Source organism: Rhinoderma darwinii, chromosome 13 (genome assembly GCF_050947455.1).
Source record: "Rhinoderma darwinii isolate aRhiDar2 chromosome 13, aRhiDar2.hap1, whole genome shotgun sequence".
In the NCBI taxonomy this organism is placed as follows: Eukaryota; Metazoa; Chordata; class Amphibia; order Anura; family Rhinodermatidae; genus Rhinoderma; species Rhinoderma darwinii.
Window position 1 is genome coordinate 32,912,002 of NC_134699.1, and position 13,756 is coordinate 32,925,757.

Consider the following 13,756-nt stretch of genomic DNA (forward strand, 5'->3'; position numbering starts at 1 on the left):
TGCTACCTCCACTCACCCTGCAGCTAAACACCTGAGCAGAATAAAGACTGTCCTTTAAGAAAAAAACACATGCATCTGCTGATGGGATGCAGGCACAAATTTTTATTGATTGAGAACCATTCCAACCACAGATTTATATTAGAAAATTGCTGTATATTCCAATCTTAAATATACATCTTTTCATTTGTCAAAAGGGCACCCGACATTTAAAGGGCTCATGTGCACGGAGCCGTACAGCCGGCCATGTATGCATTAGTACGGAGACGCACAGCTGTGTGCTATTGTACATATTCCGTCGGACTCCGTATGGACAGAGATATTCTACTGTAGAAGCGAATACATACAGTGTCCAATGGAACATGTCACGATTTTTATTCCCTTGTAGAAAATATTCCACCTGCTTGAGAAAGGCTCCAGCGGAGTTGAAACGTAGCTTTATTGATATACTTGGGATGTGTTAATAAATACAATCATATTTTTGCCATATTGATGCTGTCCTCAAGTTTTGTATACGATTTTTATTCCCGTCACCCCCCATTGGCCGATTTTGTGCAGCCACTGTCCCCATAGATTTTATTGGAGTCTCCATTAAAGTCTATCAGAGTTACCGTGGGTATGCCATAGATGTGTAAGATGGGACTACCCTTTTAAAGGGGTTGTCCAGGATTTGAAAAAAGGGTTTGCTTTTTTCTAGAAACAGCAATGTCCATAGCCTGTGTCTGGTTCTGCAGCTCAAGAAGTCTGTCATATCTTCAAGGGGTATTCCCAATTTCGATTCCACTATTGGAGATATGGCTGCGTTGCTCTCTCCATTCTGTTCTATGGGAGTTACGGAAGCAAACTAGAGGCGCTAGTCCCCGCCTGCAATCGGCAGTTTGCGGCCGCCACACCAGGCGATACGGGAGTCTGGTGACCCCCGTTCTCGTTATAGGTTGGGCCCGCATCTATCAAACATTTATGGCTTTTCCTGTGGATATGCCATAACTGTCTAAGTTGGGAATACCCCTTTAAGCTTGATATTTTGTTACTTACTGCTATTAAAAGGCTACTTTCACTTAACATGTTTGTTGTGCCTTTCCTCAAAGATCGTTTGGGCATATCTTCTTCATCCTTACCAGATCTCCTAGTCATCACTGTGTTAAGATATAAGATTATAATGTCTGTGGGTAGTGGGGGCAGGCAGTGATGGAAATGATATTGTGGCATGAATAGATGTATTATATAATGCATTTAAATGTATAATATATTCACTGAGAGATTGCTGACTAGAGTATAACCGTATATGTGAGAAATTATCTGCTTGACTTGTCTAACAGTCATTAATTTGCGTATTTGTCTCAAACAGCTGCAGAGTTTTAATCACAACATTAATTACTTTCTAAACTCGCTGGTCAAAGGAGATCTGAAGGAGGTGAAAGGGGTGAGTTTCAGCGAAGAAGTAACGCTGCCAGCATTATTCAACTTGTCTTGTAATATCTTTGAGTCACGGTATCGGGAAATAATTATGGAAATAAATGAGATTCATTTAAAGGGGTTCTCCGCTTTGTACATTTTTTACTTGTTAGAAGGGTCCCTTGGCAATAAGTTGATCACAGTTCCCCCTAGCTGGGACACCCTACGATCAGTTGTAATCTGTGGGGAAACCTTGCAGTAAGTGTTCAATTTCCCTGCAGCGCCACCACAGGAAAAATGAAGAATTACACACTGCCCATTCAAATCAATAGGCTGTCTGTATAATGTAGGACAGAACAATTTTTTTTTAGATAAATAAACATCAGCACATGAAGTGGGATCTTTGTGTGTCCTTACTTAGCGTAAAACGTAGAGTCTTCTATTTACCAGAACTACTTCCTTTTGTAGGTGAAAGAACCTCCAGAATATTATTGGGTCTGGTTTGGCGGACCTTTAGGGATTGGGTTGTGCAACATTACGTAGCTTTTAGGAACCCCTAAGTCTGTTCGGAATGGCAACATGATGTTATGAAGAGCAGGTGTAGTTGTCTATCCTGTAGCATCAAATAAAATGACATCAAGCAATGAGAAGGAAGCAATATTTTTTTGTATAAATTTTGCCTAATTGTCTCCTAGGATTAGACCAAAAAAGATTAAAAACTAAGACTCTGTGAAGATCCGATTTCCATGATGATTGTGTATAGTTTTTAAACGTAGAAATTTTTTCCTGTTCCTTTATTCACCGCTGTATTGTCTGGATTTCTTTTTTTTTTTGTAAAGGATTGTTGGATGAATGCACATCAATGTAGAGATTAGGTTGAAAAGTAATTCGACTGTGCTATTTAATGAGTGTGCCTCTTTTTTTTGACTCTGCATAGCACTTGTTCAATTTATCGTTCTCTGGTAGATGTTACCATCCATATTCTAATCTCCTGTATAATTCACACGTTCTGGATATACAATTTGATCATTTAAATTCGGTACAGACAGATAAGCCAAATATATGCATAAATTAAGTACCCTGTCTCATGCGCCTAAAAAAGTTTCTTAGCTAAAAGAGTAATAAATATGTCATCCCTGTCAACTAACTCTTAGCAATGAGCCAGGAGACTCCATGTTTTTCAGAGGTCACGGTGTTCTGTATTGAACTGATGGTGTGTAATCACGGATCATACAATATATATCTTTGATTTTTAGGCGAACTGTGTGTTTGTCCATTGACACTGCATTGTCTATTACAACCTTTTATTTCTTGCAGGACTTAAAGAAACCATTTGAAAAAGCTTGGAAGGATTATGAAAATAAGTTGTAAGTTGGAACAGTAAAGTTTAATTTTCGATCTTGCTAACACAGTTATTTTTGTGTCTTTGATCAACATTTTTCATAAAGAAATAGTTATATATTAGATTGGCAAGATCCATCAACATTAGTTTAATGTTTATGAAACTGCATGCAGAAATCTATTATTGAACTTTCTTTATGAAACCTTGGCTGGACTCTTCTTTAGGGTATATTCACACGGCTTATTTTCAAGCATAAAACACTCGTATTATGTCCGAAATACGCCTGAAAACAGTTTCCCATTCATTTCAGTTTATATAAGGCATATTTTTACGTTGCTGAATTAAAAAATGCCTCGTAAAAAAGAAGTGACTCCTTGAAGCCTTTTACAAGCTGATTTTATATTGACACTACAAAGAACGCTTCGAAAATACGCTTCAGAATACTCTTGAAAAACTATTAAAGATACGCTTCAAAAACGCTTGCTAAAATCAAAAACGCTTTGATAATTCGCTCAAGAAACGCCTGGATTTAGAGGCTGTTTTCTTTTTAAATCAGCCTTGTATTTTTCTGTCGTGTGAACATACCCTTACCATCTCAGGCTTAGGCCTCATGCACACAGCCGTAATACAGAACTGTATTACATGGATCTGAAATACAGCACCCCTAGGCTGCTATGGGCCCATCCTGTCACTATGTGCGACTCTGATTTCACACAGAGACACACACTTTTTTTTTATCATGGATTCATACGGAATTCGGAGCCAGGGGGACTCTGTTTGCCGCTGTACGGTGCCATGTGCATGGAACCTAAGAGTGAACTGAAATATGCTATCAATATTATTTCCATGTATGTGTATGGCCAATGTCAAGTTTTCTAGGTACAGATAGTGGAGATTAGATCTTGATTTAATTGATTTTTGTCCATGCCGCAGAATGCAAGAATGAGTAGTATGCTAATCCTCCTGCGGATCCGCGGCACATCAAACTGCACATTGGTACTGGAATTCCGAGTGTCAGGCTTGGATTTCTGCCGAGGATCCTATAGTAAATACATGTCGGATTTGCCTGTGACAGTGCTTGTGTCAGTGAATGTCCTTCTTTGACTAGTATGACACGGTAGTGTGACCCACGGTTCTCTTCATCCTATAGATATGTATTTCACTTGGCAGATTTCCTTGTGGTATATGATAGCTTGATTTTAGGATGAAAATCCATCATTTTAATGCTTTAATATTACAATGTTGAATGTGTTTTGATAGCACTAAAATTGAGAAGGAGAAGAGAGAGTTGGCCAAGCAGTATGGGATGGTGAGGAATGAGGTGGCAGGAGGAGAAATTGCTGAAGAGCTGGAGAAAGAGCGTAGGATGTTCCAGTTACAGATGTGTGAAGTAAGATTCTAAACTTGTATTTCACCATATGTCGCTTACATTTAGTGGTCTTTGTATTGTTCATCTGTTTGCTCCTATAAGAGCTAAATGAATCTGTCTTCACATTCACAGCAATATATTATATTACATTATACACTTAAAGGCTATTTCAATGTTTGAAAATATTATTATTTTTTTTAATAAAAATGTGTATTAGCGTGTGTTAATATACTTTTTATTAAAAATGATTTTTACTTTTTAAGATACAGCTGCTCTGTATTCTTTATATATATTCTTTATCTAGCGCTATTCACTGAATCCGTCAGTCCCGCTGACCTGACGGGATTAGTGACCGCGGGTCCTGCGTGTTTCTGACTAAGTTATGAACTTAGATGTGATAGCTTACAAGTGAATCAGAAACACGCAGGACCCGCTGTCACTGAACCAGTCGGGTCCGCGGGACTGACGGATTCAGTGAATAGCGCTAGATACAGCTGCTCTGTATAGATAGCAGCTGTATCTTAAAAAGTAAAACAAATTTTTAATAAAAAGTATTTACAAAGTTTATTAACACACACTAATACACATTTTTATTAAAAAAGAAACAACACTTTCAAACATTTACATAGCCTTTAATAATAAAATTACTATTAAAATTATTAATAAATGTTAAGGGCCCAACTTGTGATGAATGTAAATGAAAAATGTCCATCTAAACCATATGAACATTTTATTTCTTCTTTTATTTGTAGTATCTGATAAAAGTCAATGAGATCAAGAGCAAGAAAGGTGTGGATCTTTTGCAGAACCTTATCAAGCACTACACCTCCCAGTGCAAGTAAGATCCCAATGCTTATGACTAACAAACCTTTAAGTCTTCCTCCATCAGTGTGATCAATTCTTGTGTATAGATGTTGCAAAGATTTCAGTAGTGTACTATAGTTAAACAATGACTGGCTGTAAACCAGGGGTGTAGCAATAAGGGGTGCAATAGTTGCCGTCGCACCTGGGCCCTGGAGCTTGAGGGGGCCCAAAAAGGCCCCTCTACTTCATATGAGGAAACCAGTACTATAAATGATACCCTGATAGTAGAGTGCCCTTTACAGATTTTGCTTTTGAGCCCAAAAAATTCCTGATCAGTTTGAGTTAGGGTATGTGCACACACACTAATTACGTCCGTAATTGATGGACGTATTTCGGCCGCAAGTCCCGGACCGAACACAGTGCAGGGAGCCGGGCTCCTAGCATCATACTTATGTACGATGCTAGGAGTCCCTGCCTCTCCGTGGAACTACTTTCCCGTACTGAAAACATGATTACAGTACGGGACAGTTGTCCTGCAGAGAGGCAGGGACTCCTAGCGTCGTATATAAGTATGATGTTAGGAGCCCGGCTCCCTGCACTGTGTTCGGTCCGGTACTTGCGGCCGAAATACGTCCGTCAATTACGGACGTAATTAGTGTGTGTGCACATACCCTTATGTGCAAAGAGGCTGTAAATTGCCATACCGCTCTCCGTTCTATGGAGCTGAAGTAATACGGAAGATGTCGTCATTGAGGGGTCATGAGCCGAGTCCTCTCCCATTGCTAGACAGACCCCAGTGCCCTTTCGTCATGACTAGAATTTTGCCAAATTTTAGCTACGTCGACGAGTCTCCCATTTTTATAAATGGGACTGTAATACGCATGCCATTTAGAAGTCTGACTTTTCGCAATCTGTTTTAGATCTTCTCCAAGTAAAAAGTTAACCGTGAGCTATAAATTACATTATAATTTTATTAGCTTTAAAAGCAGCATTTATTTTCTGAAAGCTACAGACGGCTGGTGTATCTGCTGTGCTCCGTATAGAGACCCAAGGACATTCATCCTCTCTGATGTAAAAGCGATGGCTCTTTTAACATGAGAACAGTTAGATTGCTCAGTAGAGAGTCATTCTGATAAATAAAGCCTGTCATGTAAAAGTACACGGGGATAAAAACTCTCCTGAGTCACGACTGCAGCGCCTATAGTCAAAGAGCAGCAGCTGCGAAATGACTGCTTTTAGTAATTGTGTGCACTGAACAGTCCCTCACATGTATACATCAAAGTGGCGATATGACCCCAGAATAATGACTTATTTGTAGCTTTCTGCAGGAATGTTTGCAAGCCACCGAAAAACTGAAATCCTACATTGAAGGCCTGACCAATGAATTGCAGAATGTGAGTATTTTCCTTATCTTACTCAAGCCTGAATGTCGGAATTACTGTTATGCATCATTTGATATAATATTCACATACGACATATGGTACAAGTACAGTTTGGATAGAGCTACTAAGCCTTGTGTATACATGCTATGATTGACAGGTCCCCCTCTATTTGTGTATAGGAAGAGTCCTGTCAATCATACTGGGTCGGGTGGGGGAAGCCAGAGGGCAGGAGCCCAGTGGACACCTCTGCCGGCATGTTGTTGGTGATAGATTGTTCATAAACGGCAGTTTTGTGCCACGCTCCAAGGGCCGCCCAAACATTGCTCTAGAAAACAATATGTTGGGAATACATTTTCACAGTTGACATGCAGTTTCCCATCATTGTAATTATTTTTGCATGGTATGTTCCTTAACATCCAGTGTCCTGATAATGAAAATATGAGAACGCTGGCCGGATGCGGGCTGAATTTTACATCTATGGCCAGTTTAAGAGCTTGAAATCTATACATGTGTAAAGCTGAGCAAACTCTTAATTTAATTATGTACTGAATATAGGAAATGTGCTGCTAAACTTTAGGCTACATGCACATGTTGCATAATTTAGTGCAGAAAACCGCAGGTAATAGTGTTTTTTAGGTGAGTGTTTACATTTTTAATGCAGAAATTGGTGCGGTTTTATGCTGTGGAATTTGGTGCATTTTTTATAAACTTGTCAGATAAAATTCTGAGGCGGAAACACAAGATAAATTGACAGGCTGTGGATTTTAAAATACGCACCACAGGTCATTTTACATGCTGAAAAATTCTTCAACGTGTAGATGAGTTTAATGGAAATCACATTTACTTTACTGGTACTGTATTACGCTGCCTATTTGCCGCTGGAAAATGTGATGCAAATCCGCACGTAATACGCATCATGTGCATTTGGCCTTAGGTTACCGAACAGTAGAAACAATTATTGGGGAACGAAAAGTTCTTACAATGTGTAATGCTGCAGATAATGAAACATTAAGAAGTGCAGTGCATAAATCAGACTGCTGGAGTGCATCTGACCACAAAGCCGATTCCTATAACCACACAATCTGTCCTTCTCATACAGTAATTAGCTCATTCCTCTCTTTCCCTTGAGACTGTCCAGACGCAGACGGCTGCAGGTGAACTCAAGGTCTGTGCAAGATCCGGCTGGCTGTATGAAATGTATCATCCTAGCTCCCACATTTCTGCCCAGATGTTTTATTATCAAATAGATATATGCCCTCTTTACACCATAAATGATACAAGTATTATTATTCTTATGCACTTACAATGTGTCACACACATACAGCGTGAAATCACTTTCAAGAGGGAAACTATTGTGTATTCTCAGCTTACCCAGACTAAGGATTTGTGATTTTAATTAAAGAAGTTGTATGAGATTACAAAAACATGACAGATTTCTTCCTGAAACAGCGCCACTCTTGTCCATGGGCTAGGTCTGGTATTGCAATTCAGTCCTATTCACTTGACTATTCCTAAGCTGCAATACCAGACCTAGCCCATAGACAAGAGTGGTGCTGTTTCTGGAAAACAGCAGCCATGTTTTTCTAATCACATACAACCCCCTTTAGCCTAGAATCACGCACGCATTTTTTTATGCAATCTTTGTGCCAGCTTTTGGCTCAGTTTTTTGAGCCAAACACATGATTGAACACAAAAGAAAAAAATATGCATCAGTCTTTTCTCTATAGCCTTCCTTTCAATTAGACCCACTTCTAGATTTGGCTAAAAAAAAACTGCCACAAAAACTTCATTAAAACTACATTTGTGATCCTGGCCATAAGATTTTGAAAAGTGAGGACACAGGAGAGCTCCGTCATTCCCATTATTGTGGTTCATTTACCTTAGTATAAGGCTCTGTACACACTGGGGTTTGTCTCAACTTCTGGAATGTAATTTTTACCAAAAAATGTTGAGCAACGCTTGGCATTCCGTTCCATTGAGTTTCTGTTGTATTTAGTACTTAGAATAGTGCACGCTGCTACGCTACATTACCGTGTAAAATAAAGGCAAACAAGAAAACCCTGACAAATCATATTAATAAGTCAGTATGGTCCGTTAGGATCCCGTATGCATCAATTTCTATACGTTAATGCGGCACCCATGGCGTATTTGTCAGAAACATCAGCCTTCACACAGTTGCGAACTGTCGCTATTATCTGATAATCTCCTTTTTCTCACTGGTGGTTTAGTGTCGTTTCGTTTATAATCTATCCCGTAATGTTGTCATTGAAATTGGCTCTTTATGGACTGACTTCCTAGTGGGTCCGTTCTTTCAAACATCTTCCTATCCTTTCAAGCAGAGCTGCAGTATAAAACTTGTAGAAGGGATCAAGCAGAATTTTGAGACTCTGATAACACAGAAGGTAAACAATGCAGCTAAGCTGCAGTTACACATCACAGCTCTGCCCTAATGGAACGGAGCTAGAAAACAGGCAGCAAATTGAGGGCCTATCCTCAGGAAAAGCAATCAATACCTGATCGGTGGCGGTCCGACTCTCGGCACTCTGCCGATCAGTTGCTTTGATTGGGCCATAGCGCTTATGAAATCGCTGGTTCCCATTTATTATTGTCACTGTTTGTTCTGCGATACGCCGACACACTTGTAGTGGCAGTTCACTGTTTTACCGCCTTACCCCACCGATCAGGTATTGATGGCCTATCCTGAGGATAGGAGATCAATTTGTTATAACTGGAAAACCCCTTTAACTGGCAGATAACTTTTGAGAACCACAACTTAACCACTGCATTGATAAAAAAAAAAAAACATTCTTTAAAAAAGTTAAATAATATCGATGATTGTTTTAGCTAAGAAATTGTGAAATTTGAGTCTGACAGCCATGTAAAAAACATAATTCAAACCACTTGTCTTAGTTTGAAAGAAAGTGTCTCCTAGGACTGTTCCTGAGAATTGATGACTCACATGTTTTGGGATAGTTGACATGTCTGAGTGGCGAGGGAGCTGCCTGTGCACCCGTGGGCAGGGAGATAGTTTGTGTTTAGCAGTAAAATGAGTCCTTGCAAGATTATTAAACAAAATAGTGACTCTCCGCACATTGCAAGCATGGTTTTTAATTTTGTCCTTTGTGTGTGAATGTCAGATCAAGAGCAGACAGGAGGAGGAAAAGAAGCAACTCTGTTCTCTGCGGGACATGCTGAAGCCTACACTGCAGATTGAACCCAAAGAGGTAACGATAATTCCTAATTTGCGTTAATATTTCGCCAGCTCTCCTCTGATTTGTCACTTTGCTATGTTGAAACTGTATTAGGTAAAGATAAACAGCACTCAGTTCCAGGTATTTAGTATTAAGAAGTAGTGTCCAAATCCAAACATATATGGAAAAAGAACTCTGCACTCTAAGGGTTTGTTCACACAGCTTATTTTCGGCCGTTTAGCAGAACGCCTCCAAACATCTGCCCATTGATTTCAACGGGAAATACTGCGTTCTGTTCCGACGGGGCGTTTTTTTATGTAAAAAGACGCCCCGTAAAAAGGTGCATGTCACTTCTTGAGCCGTTTTTCGAGCCGTTTTTCATTGACTCTCTCTAGAAAAACAGCTACAAAAACGGACGTAAAAAACGCCGGGAAAGACGCGAGTGTCTTAAAAAATGACTGAAAATCAGGAGCTGTTTTCCCTTGAAAACAGCTCCGTATTTTCAGACATTTTTTGCTAAGCGTGTGAACATACCCTTAAGAGTTACTTCAAAAGGTTTTTATTACAAATCCAAAATCAAAATTATGACGTTTCGGTCCACAGCGAACCTTTTTTATAAACACCATAATGATGAGAAAATAAGTAATATTAATGATCATAGCGTGGGCAAGTATTGCGGATTAGGCTATCATTAACCAAAATTCACTAGCATAATCATAGTCACAAAGATAGGTACAAAATCTAGTTCCCAATATGCAAAATAAGAAGGTAACATAAACTTCCTGTATGTGATAGTAATGTAGTACATGGCAACAATCCCCGTGACTAAGCTGGGCACATAGGATCCAGTTGTACAACGAAGACATGGCAATAATGCAAAGCATTCATTATAATAGACTAATAACAACAGCAAAGATGGGCTGCCATCTAGTCCAAAAGAGGGCTACTACTCCACAGGATATACCATAAATGTCAGATAGATGCGGGTCCCACCTATCTCTAGAACGGACACCCCTAAACCCCGTTCTACCGTTCTGGGCTCTGGCTGACTCGTGTGATCCCCGACCATGAAGAAGAAAACAGCGTAGCTCGCTGAGCTACGCTGTTTCTGTAACTACCATTCAGTTCTATGAGACTTACGAAAACAGCATAGCTCGGGGTGCTACGCTGTATTCTTCTTCATGGTCGGGAATCACACGCATCAGCTGAAGCACAGAGAGGTGGGTTTAGGGGGCCCTGTTGTAGAGATAGGTGCAGGTCCCAGAGATGGGACCCGCATCTATCTGACATGAATGTTCCTGATGGGAAAAACCCTTTAAGTGAATCTGTATCTGGTCTGTTACCGATTGCACTAAGAACTGTCTCTCTCCGTAAAGTCCAAATCATTGGTGAGGTAGCGCTATAAACATAAAGACATCTGTCTTAGTGTGGTGCCCCCACACTGAATTATGTGATCTATATAGACTAATGTTGTGGCCCTCTTCTGGACCGGATGGCAGCCCCACCTTTCTGATGTTTTCTTGAGGTCTTATTCTTTGCATTATTCCCATGTCTTCATTGTACGACTGGATCATATGTGCCTCAGCTTAGTCAGGGGGATTGTTGCTATATACTACATTACTATCACATACATTAAGTGTATATTTTTCTCTTCATTTTGCATATTCGGAACTAGATTTTGTATTTATATATGTGATAATTCAAACAAGTTTGGGTTAACGATTCTTGTCTATCCTATGATAGTTAATATTACTTATTTTCTCATCATTATAAAAGTCTGTTGTGGATGGAAACGTCATAATTTGGGATTTGTAATAAAAACCTTTCAAAATAACTCATTGGAGGTTTTTTTTTCTTTTAAATCAGGTAATTTTTTTTAGACCACAGAAATCAGATTTCCATTTAAAAAAAAAACAAAAAAAAAACATAAAAAATGTACAGTCAAAGACTCAATACAATCAACATTTCCCCGACCCACCCCCTGGGAACAAGTCCATAGAGAGTCCATAATAATCATGAAAACATGACCCATGAGTAGTAGTTATCTGTTTTCCATGGGCAGAGAATATACAGAGATATCAATACATGAATAATTATACAAAGCCAAACAGCAGCAGTACAGGTAAATCATTATACATGGAAGTATTTCCACTTTCGCATCAAAAACAGACTAATATCTTGTTACAAGCCTGTCCCTCAGAAATTTATTTGAGGGCAATCCTGGGGCATTTATCCAGGCATTCCAGACCTTCTTAAATTTGTGTATAACATTTCGTTTTTTATATACCCCTTTCCCACATTTATAATACTGTTCATTGTGACGATAAATTCTCTCACCGTAGATGGAGCGGTCTGTATCCAGTGAGTAGCTATAAGCTTCCTTCAACAACACGTGCAGAGTTCTTATTACAAAAACTGTATTAGGGAGTTGCTTCCGCATTCCCATAGTTATACCCACCTGCCAATGTACGCTTTGCACAGATTGTATATTGTCTATACAATCTCCTAAATATCTATTAGATATCTCCTGGAGATGGAGATATAATAAAGAAATAGATGTGATGGAGGATTAGTGATTCATGATAAATCTTTAGTGTATGCAGACAGTGTCATGCACCATCCTTATTTTTTTCTGTAGTGTTCCTTTAAACGTTTTTGGCTTATCAGAAAGGCCTTGCATGTATGACATATATAATTTCTTGTGCTAGTAATGACTTGTAAGATGGACCAATAAGAAAAAAATATTCATTGGGTGGTTTTTCTATGCCGTTGTGGTAACCAGTAGAGACCACCTATTGGGAGATTAGACCTCCAACAGAATCACACCTGTCTATTACTATTTTCCTCTCCTTTCCAGTCAGCGGTTTGAAGGGAGATTGTATTCTGCAATGTGGAGACAAGCTGGGAGCTCCACGTCTTTCTCTGTAGGCATTCGGAATGATAATATTGGTAGGCAGGAAGATGTTCATAGAAGACCAGATGAGATTTTTTTCTATTCTTTCCAGCATTACTGAGCAAGGGAACTGTCATAGGATGATTCGGGGAACAAGACTGCACTATTATTTAAACATTAAAGTACCAAATGATGGATATTATTCTACAGGCTATAGCTTTTCCATCATTCCTTTAATGATAGGTGTCTGAAATTGAAGTAGGATGGCATATGTTATTCTGTAATGTACAAGTTTAAGCAGGATAAAAAACGCTTTTTTAAAAATAAAAATAAAAAGATTCCAAACCGGCAGAAGTCCATTGGTGTGCCGATTTTAAATTTAAAATACGACTATCTTAATATTAGGTAAAAATGAGTAGGTCTAGAATAGATTCGCTACATGGTTTTCTTCTGACCATAGCGATGAGATTTTTTTATGCCTCTTGATGTATGTATGACAAAACGGGCATCAATGACAGACCCAAAAAAGCAAATCTGGTAACCCCTAATTTCATAACTGCCAATGAAACACCCTCTGTTTAATAACAATAAAGCTCTACCTTGACAAAACCAAATTTATAAATGACCACCTCCCTTAGTAGACAAGGCGATTCATTGTGAGGGTCAGGAAGAAGGAAAATCCTCTAGAAATCGGAACCATTGAGAAAATAGTTGTTTTTTTAAGCGTCAAGTGAATGATTTGCCTATAGTATCCTTGAACTTGTGTACAATGTGTACTTAACAAATAGATCATGTAAAAATATATAACTAATGGCTGTAAAGATACATAGAATACCACTTCTCTATAGATCCATGCAAAGTAGTAAACATATACAGAGTTTCTGTCCATTAGGCTTTGTTCACACTGGTGCCATGCTTCCATTACATCAGGTTTTTGTTGCCCCTGTTGAATAGAATAATATAGACTGATGCGCTATGCCCAGTAAAAAAATAAATTAAAACCTGGTGAACCCATTATAAGTTTATGGGATTTGTTACAAATTAGATCAAACTGGAACCCATTACGCCAGTGTGAACAGAGCCTTACTCACAGTATATGGGCGACACGCACATTCGGTTGGGACTAATTGTTTTTTCTTCCAATATTCATCTTTGTGTCCTTCTTTCCTCCCTTTGCTTTCCAAAGTTCAGAAGAGTAAGTTAATTGATTTTCTTTCATTTCTGTTCTCCGTGCTGCTTTATTCGTAAATATCAAAAAATGACATTTTGCAACAACAGCTCCACGTATTTATAGAAAAAGTCGATATTTATCTTCCAGACAGAAAATTATCTGGATTACTGCATTTCATTGGCTTTAGCCATCAGTTTCTTTGCTGTATTTGT

The 13,756-nt window shown here is 38.9% G+C and overlaps 1 protein-coding gene across 4 annotated transcripts in view; it reads left to right on the forward strand.

The window, feature by feature from the left end:
* Positions 1-13,756, forward strand: part of LOC142665929 (arf-GAP with SH3 domain, ANK repeat and PH domain-containing protein 1-like) — a 110,691-nt gene that overhangs the window by 72,347 nt on the left and 24,588 nt on the right. For all 4 annotated transcript variants that reach the window (XM_075845745.1, XM_075845747.1, XM_075845748.1 and 1 more), the window contains exons 4-9: positions 1,346-1,420; positions 2,710-2,759; positions 3,995-4,124; positions 4,856-4,941; positions 6,226-6,301; positions 9,427-9,513. In XM_075845745.1, the coding sequence (XP_075701860.1) occupies positions 1,346-1,420; positions 2,710-2,759; positions 3,995-4,124; positions 4,856-4,941; positions 6,226-6,301; positions 9,427-9,513 (504 nt within the window). The remainder of the gene's footprint in view (positions 1-1,345; positions 1,421-2,709; positions 2,760-3,994; positions 4,125-4,855; positions 4,942-6,225; positions 6,302-9,426; positions 9,514-13,756) is intronic.